This window comes from Hordeum vulgare, chromosome 1H (genome assembly GCF_904849725.1).
Source record: "Hordeum vulgare subsp. vulgare chromosome 1H, MorexV3_pseudomolecules_assembly, whole genome shotgun sequence".
Classification (NCBI taxonomy): Eukaryota; Viridiplantae; Streptophyta; class Magnoliopsida; order Poales; family Poaceae; genus Hordeum; species Hordeum vulgare.
This window is the reverse complement of record NC_058518.1, coordinates 32,206,778-32,216,013: the sequence shown is the minus strand read 5'-3', so window position 1 is coordinate 32,216,013 and position 9,236 is coordinate 32,206,778. Positions and strand designations below refer to the sequence as shown.

The 9,236-nt window shown below is 39.5% G+C and overlaps 1 protein-coding gene across 1 annotated transcript; it reads right to left on the bottom strand.

The window, feature by feature from the left end:
* Positions 1-4,253: 4,253 nt before the first annotated feature.
* On the bottom strand, positions 4,254-8,440 carry LOC123405896 (putative GPI-anchor transamidase). Its single transcript, XM_045099417.1, has 9 exons — positions 8,085-8,440; positions 7,281-7,322; positions 7,040-7,184; positions 6,313-6,542; positions 6,157-6,214; positions 5,562-5,639; positions 5,392-5,480; positions 4,721-4,802; positions 4,254-4,635 (listed from the first exon to the last, which is right to left on the bottom strand). The coding sequence occupies exons 1-9, from the start codon at positions 8,258-8,260 to the stop codon at positions 4,267-4,269; spliced, it is 1,269 nt and encodes a 422-aa protein (XP_044955352.1). The 5' UTR covers positions 8,261-8,440; the 3' UTR covers positions 4,254-4,266.
* Positions 8,441-9,236: the final 796 nt, after the last annotated feature.

Genomic DNA, 9,236 nt, shown 5'->3' with positions numbered 1-9,236 from the left:
GGAGAACTAGACGGCCTGAAGGAAGGATCGAATCAATGGAAAACAATCGTCAATTTCAATGCCACATGATGCTTCTTGTTTGAAGAATGCTTCATATGGGTAGATTTTTTCTTCTTCTTTCCTCTGAATCAAGACTCCGAGATTTGTAGTAAAGTTGGGATTGGACGTGTCACCGCGGGTTTTGACTTCCTGGTCTGACTCTGCCTTTGTTGCTTAGCTTCAAGACACGTGTCAGCAGCAAAGTTTCAGTTGACCCTTGTATTCCGGTTGTTCTATTTTTCTTGTTTGAACACAAGCACTGCCAAATTTGGCACTTGCCTCTACCTAAGAAATGTGCAATACAAGATTAGCCTGCAATGATCACTGAAAGTTGTGTATTCCTTCTTTTATATTTATAGGCAAAGTTGTGTATTCCTGAAGTAGAGTTGATACCATGTCTGCTAAATGCAGTGTTTCACATCGCTGTCTCGTGAATACACGGGGGCACCTGAGCCATACTTAAGCACATCATTTGTGGTAAAGTTCATTTCTATTGATTTTGCAGTCACTTTGGTGAGCATCCGAGGTTTTCCTCTTAGTTGCAGAGACGGCTTGAAATGTTACCAGTTACCTTGGCAATCCATTGCATTCGGCTGGTATGGTTCAGGCTGTTCTGGGTTCAGTTTGCGATAATGGCACCGACGGTGCCCCTGTTCGGTAACCAGATTTTGTAGGCTTGGGAATGACCAGGACAACGGATGGCAATCGCTACTAAAAACTGACTACCAAATCCTGGACTGTCGGGAGACGGGGCAGTAGTGCAAAACCAACTTCAGTTGGTCAATGACAATTAGCAGGCATTTTTCTCCCGACTTCAGTTAGTCAGTAACTAATCATGAATATGTTTGGTTTTGACTCTGCAAAATGTAAGTACGACTCATGGAAAAAGAGAGTATAAATACCCTGCTCTGAATCAATCATGAATAAGTTTCTTGGTCGAATATTTGTAGGCAACAGTTTCAAAATGATTTAGCATATTGTGAGCAAACAAATTAAAATGATTTAGCATAAGTTTATGAAAGGGGCCAGCATGGATAACAGTTAAAACCGCATCTCTGAAGTATTTGAACCAGTCTACTACTACTCCAAGGAGATGCTGTGGACATTCGTAGTGCAACCTCCGCAGCCCGCCCATTTCCCTGCTGCATCTAGGTGCATGATGAACATGCGTGGAGCACCAGTGTACCGGAGTGATACACATGGCAATCCACGGAAGGATACTCCGATGAGATGTTGTTGATTTCCTTGATGCAATAGCCATGTGATTTCATCCCATTTTCTAGCTCCACGGCCATTCTTTTAAGCAATGGCGCGCATCTGAGGATCAGTTTCAAGGCATCAAACTCATGATCCTCTCCTTTTACGCCCTTGATCCTCACTTCTTCCAGATGAGCCATGGAGATACTTTGGCTTCTCCAAATTTTGAGGATCAGTTTCAAGGCATCAAACTCATGAAAATTTAGCTTGGCAAGGGCGCAATTCATGCTTCTCCACTTGCGCCCCTGAAAACAAAAGTCGTTCCTTAATTTCCAAATGCTCCATAAGGAGGCAGCAATAACCAGATTCATGACTGAGTGTTTCTTTTTCGAATGCCAAAAAACATAAATATCCTCAAAGCTAGTAATGATATTACTATCAAAGCACTCAGAAACAAAGGTCTAAACATGCCTAGCAACCACACAATCAAACAAACAGTCGGGAAGGTGGGCAGAGAAGGGGACCAAGGGAGCAATAACTACAAGATAATAGAAGAAATCAAGCTCTGGTCAAACCCGCAGAAATGAATATGCCTGAATTCACGGATACAAACTATTGACTTGTATTTTGATGCAGTCAAGATTCCACCTGAAACTACGACAGAAATGGTTGTCGAAACAAAAAAAGGAAAAATTCAGCATGAATGCTTTACAGAACCCCCATTCGATCTCAGATCGACAGCCGAGGTGAGGTGCTCCCGTAGCACCAGATATTCTCCCACTAGCTATTGTACATCAATCGAGGTGCTTGCTTGTGTGTTTCATTCGAGGCTAGCTTTGCACGACAAGCGAACGGCAGAGATTGTAGCGAGCTGGGACGGAGCCATATATTTGTGTGCAGGCGTCTAAAATTCTGATTTTATTTTCAAAAATGCGGCCAATTTTTGAAAATCTGAAATTGTGAACAAACTTTGAATATCTTTCTGAAAAGAAAACAACTTTTGAATTTTCGAATATTTTCTAGAAAGTGTTAGCATTTCTTTAAATTCTAAACATTTTTGAAATATGAACAAAATTTTGATTCCAATGATTTTTTTAAAAACGTGAAGAATTTTTAAAGTGAACTATTTTTCCAAAAAAATAGTTTATTGAATTTTTTATTCCAAACATTATTTAGGAAACATGAACAATTTTTGAAATTTCAATTATTATTTTTTGAAAAATGAATATTTCTTTAGAAGATAATGAACATTTTTGAAAACTTGTGACCTTTTGGGAAAAAAAGAGGAAAAGTAATCAAATAGCCTAGTTGCATGTTAGCGGTGGACTTGTAACTGGGACAAAAAAGTGTTGGCCTAGTTGTGAATCGATGGTGAATTTGCAACTGAGATAGAAAAAGGTTAAACTCAGTTTTGAATTGACGATGAACTTGCAATTGTGTTAAAGAAATATCAGGCCAGTTGCGAGTTAAGGATGGACTTGCAACTTGGCTAACAATAATCTGAGGTCCAGTCACATGTCAATGGTGGACTTGCCACTGGAAAAAAATGGTCGAACCCAGTTGTGAGTCGATGATTGACTTGCAACTGTGACAAAAAAGATCAAGGTCTTAGTCGCGTGTCGATGGTTTACTTGCAACTAAAACAAAAAGGGTTAGACCCAGTTGTGAATCAATGGTTGACTTGTAATTAGAACAAAAAATTCAACCCTGCTTGCAAGTTGATAATGGACTTGCAATTGCGGAAAAAATGTCAATCCTAGTTGCGTGTCGATGGCTGACTTGCAAGTAGGATAAAAAAGTGTATGACCCAGTTGCGAATCAATGGCTGACTTGTAACTAGAACAAAAAAGTCAATCCTGCTTGCGAGTTGATAGTAGACTTGGAATTGCGGAAAAAATGTCAATCCTAGTTGCATGTCGATGGTTGACTTGCAAGTAGGATAAAAAAAGTGTATGACCCAGCTGCGAGTCAATGGTTGACTTGCAATTGCGACAAAAAAATTAAGGTCCCAGTTTCATGTTGATGGTTGACTTGTAACTGAGATAAAAATTGGCCAGACCCAGTTGCGAGTCGATGGTGTTGCAACCGGGACAAAAAAATCAACCCTAGTTACGGGTTAATAATGTAGTTGGACTTGCAACTAGGACAAAGAACGGGCTGGGCCGTAATTGTGTGTTGATGGTGGGCTTGTAACTGGAACAAGAAAAAGAAATGAAGCCCCCAATTGCATGGTGTTGCAACTGGAAAAAAATGATCAACCATCCAGTTGCATATCGAGGGAGGACTTACAACTCGGAAAAAAATTGACCAAGCTCGGTTGTGTATTGAAGGTAAAGTTGCAACTGACATAAAATTGGCCAGGCCCAGTTATGGACCGAAAGTGGACTTGCGACCAAAAAAAAGCCCCCAAGTGGGACAAAAAACATACAAAATAAATAAATCAAAAAACAGATAATAAATACAATTGCAATATCGGTACGTGTAATTGCATTTTCAGCGATGGACATGCAACTATATCAGTAGGAAAAGCAACATCTAGTGCAACTATATCAGTAGGAAAAGCAACATCTAGTTGTATGCGCATACCAATCCATGAGAAAAAATAAAAATAAAATAAAAAAGCAACAGCCCAATAAAATGAAGAATGGAAAGCTATGCACTGAACAGCTCTCGCGCAATGCAGAAAGAGCAACACCACAGCTCACGAGCTACAGAATAACTAAAAAAAACAGGTTTGCGCAAATCTTACAGCTTATAATCCTACGCTGTAACACCAGATACACAAAAATGTCCACCATATATTTTCCTACGTATCCAAAAAAAGTAGAGCATACCATACAAAAACTACATAAAACAATTATATTTTAAAAGACTGACTGGATACTAACATTAGGTACAAAATAGAAAATGTTTGAGCTCCAAAGTATCTCCCTTATTTACACACTTTTTTATCCCATTCTGTGGGAGTTAGTATGGCTAAATTTTCCTGCATGATGTGTTAACAGCTCACTTCAGACTCAGAGTTCCTTCCTACATTGATAGCCAGGTTGAAATTGCCAACAATATGCCCATAATTCCCAGGCCATACATCACAACAACATCAGAATTTTTGCCTTCCAGCTGTTCTAGCAAGACCTCTATCCATCCATGGGATCTTAACTGTGCCTCCTGGATGTTGCAATTACCAAAAGTGTTTTTGCAAAACTTGCTATAACTCACTTCCAGCTCTTCGATGTCTGATCTTCTTGCACTAGCCTCGTTCTGTAACATGACATGGTCATGTATATCATTTCCGGTAGGAAGGGGGGTTTCTGCGTCATGTGCAGCTAAGAAGCCTGTGTAGGCTGAATCCGTATGGATAGTCTTCATGACTGATCCAAAGAAATTTGTCACTGGGACCTGGTCAAAGACAGAATAGAAGGGGGAAAAGGTTAGCCATGGACAACAGAGCGACCATTAGAAATATATATTATTTTGCAATTACCTCATTTAAGGCACGCTTGTAAAGATCCATTCGATAATATGCAGTAGACAGCAGCATAGAAGGGTCGTATGAGTTGAAAAGACTGGAACATAAAAGGCAAGGTTATAACACAAAATGATGAACATTGGGTGATAATGTGAAGAACCACCCAGCTACATTGTTTTTAAATATAAGATTGAATCTAGTTGAGTGCCATTGCACGTAACTTAGAATAGAGGGAACAACTGATATTAATTCTTAACTGAACACAGAAAACAGTCAGAATTGAATTTAAAGTTCACTGCAATCTGATTAACCTGCAGTTACAAGCCATGAATTTCAATTATTTTATGTAAGTTCAAAAGAAAGCACATTGATACACAAAGCACCCACACGATGCAAACCTTCTTTCACCTCATATCACATAGAAATTTGAAAACTGAACAAGAACATGAACTATATCTTACTATAGAAACAGTGAAGCAAATTGTACAGCGCATTTAAATCATTACCTTCACCTGGCATAACACAAAGTTCAACACCCAACCCAAAGAAATGTAAATGGCTATTTTTTCAGAAATTACATCTCAGTAAGACATAACACAAAGTTCAACACCTTGTAATGCAGATAATTGATGAACTTTCAACCGATATATACAATCCAAGAGAATAACATGTAAAGTATAATTTACCTGTTCAATGAAGCATTGCTATACATGTTCAGCTTCTCAAAGAAAGCAAGTGTATGGAAGGTAAACCTATCCACAACAGAAACACCAATCTGCCACCAGAAATATTTAACATTAACCAGCTTCATGACATGTAATACGGTATAATAAGTTTGCAAATACTATGTTCTCACGTCTGAGTCAAGATGGTGAGAGTAAGAGTTTTCCCCTTTCATGCTGCTACCAATCGCCAAAACGCCAGGTGATTGAAGCTGTATATATTAAACAAATCAGGTACAGCCTTTAGACACAATTTTCAGATATAGAATAGCCGAAAGGGTGAAGTCTACTCAAGCAGAGCAGATCCTTGTCTGAATCTATAATTATGTGAACTATTATTCAAATCATGAAACACAAGTGGTTAGCATACCATTTGCACAAAAGCCATATTTGCCACTACTATATGCCAAACAGTTATTTCGTAATAAAACGGTAATGTACAGCGACAACTAATGTTACAAAGCGTATATGGTCATATGGAGAACAAATTCAGAAAGATGAACCCAGAGCTAGTTGTGCCCAAAATAAATACATAAATTGTGAAGGAAATGTATAGGTGTACAACATGCTATAGTGTGCACACTTGCCAACAAATATATCCACATCTGTAAACTGTACCCAAAGGGTAAAAAACATTGGACGGTTACAAAATGAAATGGATAATATGTATAATAGATTAACAGTAATTCAGCATGTGTCAAGACAAACGTGTGGCAACTAGAAATAAACCTGTGAAAACAGAGTAGCAGCCTGGCAGGTATCTACCATTATCAACAACTCCTTAAATCTGATGAAAGGAAGACCAAGGTGAAAGGTCAGAACCAATGAACCCAGAAACGAAGGGGCGCAAACCAACATCCAAATGTTGATATTAAACAATTCAACCTATGCTTCTCCTTCATTTGCTTTACTGCATCTGCTAAATCATGGCTCTGAAGTTCTTCGTTGTCTTGGAACTTCAGAAATTCATCCCCGCCATGCCCAGTCATGTACAATAGAATATGGCTTCCTTCATCACTTAAGAGACGCTTTGATCTTGGTACAGCACTGTCATGTCTTCCAGTCAAAATTCGCAAAAAGTTTTCAACTGTAACCTCGTAACCTCGGTAATCAACCTGCCATTAGAATACCAAAAGAGTAACATCAGCATACCAAGATCAGATATTACTTCTTTATATAAATATCAGATTGCATAGCATTATGAGTGGACAACTTGGAGAATTGCCAGCCCACCTTCCATAAATGACCTAACTGGCCATATTGAACTGTGTAGAGTGTGCCTTAAGTATCCATCCCTTTGCAAAATTTGACCATCTTTTAGGAGGCATTATTTCATAATATTATCAATTTGAAAATCAGGATTGTAGGTATTGCAATATATCAGTCATATGCCTATGGGCGTCTACTTGTTGAAAAAGAGGTCAAGTAGTCGTAGTGTGCCATTTACTGTGGGTATGCCTGCTTAGATATCATCAACTATTTAGTAGCTTTGGTACCTCACTGGTATCAATGATACATGCACATCATGGGCTTGGTGAAATATTGCACCCGAGTGGTTATCAAACAACAATATGAATTCAGCAGCACTATTTTCAGAGTAAAAGAGATTCACCTCAACATTGTCACCATAAAGATTAAGCTGGTGGTTCTCATTGTTGAACACTTGGGCAGGATAATTGTTCCGGGAATTACAAGCCATATCATCCGCCAACATAAGTATTATCCGCTCGTCAGGTATTCCTAATCTCTTAACAGTCCTGGGAAAAAATGGTATATCCAGTAATAAGGAATAACCTTACATATGGCATTGATTAACAATTGCATATAATGGCAGAATATTATAAGTATACTACCTGTACAAAGACAGCGTGTTGGCCATATGTCTATAATTAAACCTGCAGAACATTTCAATAATAGGTCAGAATTAAGTGACAACAGGGATAAGCAGCAGAACCAAACATCAACAAGACAACATAAAAGCATAAGCCACATATTCCAATGCTATAGGTAGATGGGAACTAAACATGCATCTCAGAGGGAAAACTGTTAAAACATTGACTGGTATTAACACAACTACTCCCTCCGTTCCTAAATATAAGTCTTTTAAAAGATTTCACTAAGGGACTACATACGGAGTAAAATGAGTGAATTTTATACTCTAAAGTATGTCTATATACATCCGTATGTAGTCCTCTAGTGAAACCTCTAAAAAGACTTATATTTAGGAACGGAGGTAGTACAAGTGTGCACATTCGATCCTTGGCATTCTTCTTCTGTGTATTCGAGAAAAAATTACAGTTGTGCATGTGTTCATACCAAAATGTTTATCAAAAGACACTTGTGCTCACCGAACCTACATCAATACAGTTAAACATTTTAAGTAACCATCATCATTATTATTACACACCCATAGAGAGATCGAATAAACTCCATTCAGTTATCAGCTGTACAACCCCTGAGATCTCCGGCCATACTAACAGATCCCTGTTGAAGTTATAGCAGGGCAGGAGAATTCAATATGGAGCTTCAGGGCAAATGCTCTGGCACTGATGACAATCACAAACTATGTCGCAATCAGAAGAATAAGGCACTAGAAATGGATCCTAGCCAATGAGAAAAAACTAATCACTGCATATACATGATAGAGGGGGTCTCACCAGAAGCGGGATGTGCAGACGAGCACGGCCCAGTTGTTGTTGTGCACAGCGGCGGGAGACGACGACGACGACGCGGCGGCGGGGGAGAAGGCGAGGAGCACGAGCAGAAGAAGCGTCTTGAGGGGGGAGAGGGGAGTGGGGCGTGAGGGCCTGGGGCACCATCCGGAGAACCCCATGCTCGCCGCCGGAGCCAGGCGCAGGATCAGACGCTGCCCTGAGCTGACAGCCGGAGGTGGGGCGGAGCAGAGGTGGCGGGGTCCGCGTCGGGTTGAGAAGAGGTGGTAGGCGTCGGCGGTGACGTACGGGTCGCGGGGCCTCACGGTGCTACCGGCGGCGGCGGCGGCGGCGACGGCGACGGCGACGAGACGCTACCCGATGCCGGGATCCATGCCATGGGGGAGGTGGCGGCGGCAGATCCTCTAACGTGGCTCGGCCACGGTCCCCTGACTTTTGTTCCATCCACAACCGTTAGATCAGAAATGGAAGGAGCAGATTGCCTGTCGCACTAAATCTGAGCCCGACCGTGTGGAGTGGACTAATCCTTACTGCGCTACGAGAGCGACTCCTGGACAAAAACAAAAGGTGAAATAAGTTTTTTTATTATTATTGTGTAAACCTCTAACGTTTTTTTAGTTGTGTGAAATGAGTGAAATGTTTATATTTGAAATGAGAGAAATTAGATTTTTGAATTTACTGGAATCATTTTTCTAAAATGGCTGATTTTTTAGAACGAGCGGAACCTATTTCTTCTATAAAGTGAATCTATCTTTTTGTTACGTAGAAAAATGTTTTTTGAGAAGGGCGGACCTTTTTTCTGAAATGAGTGGTTTTTTTTTTCAGTGAGTGAAATTTGCTATCTCAAATGAGCAAAATCAGTCTTTTCAAAATGTAACTGATATTTTGAATTTAATGGAATTGTTATTTTAATGGCTGGCTTTTTTTTAATTGAGTGAAATCAATTTTTTTTAAATTAATATATATTTTCCAAATGAGTGGATTTTTGTAATTGGGTGAAATGAGTTTTTTTGAAAGGAGTGAAATCTGTTTTTTGGACAAGTGAAATATTTTGTTTCGTTATAGTGAAATGAGTTGTTTGAGAATAGTTCTTTTATGAGTTAACCCATTCTTTTGGAATAAGATAATATGTATTCT

What these genes read in the sequence shown, in the direction of transcription:
- LOC123405896 (XM_045099417.1), bottom strand. Translation starts at nt 8,260, where the DNA reads ATGGGGTTCTCCGGATGGTGCCCCAGGCCCTCACGCCCCACTCCCCTC. An exon ending in AACACGCTGTCTTTGTACAG is followed by an intron (nt 7,185 to 7,280) that starts GTAGTATACTTA and finishes ATTTTTTCCCAG; the next exon opens with GACTGTTAAGAGATTAGGAA. An exon ending in AGCAATGCTTCATTGAACAG is followed by an intron (nt 4,803 to 5,391) that starts GTAAATTATACT and finishes TTTATGTTCCAG; the next exon opens with TCTTTTCAACTCATACGACC.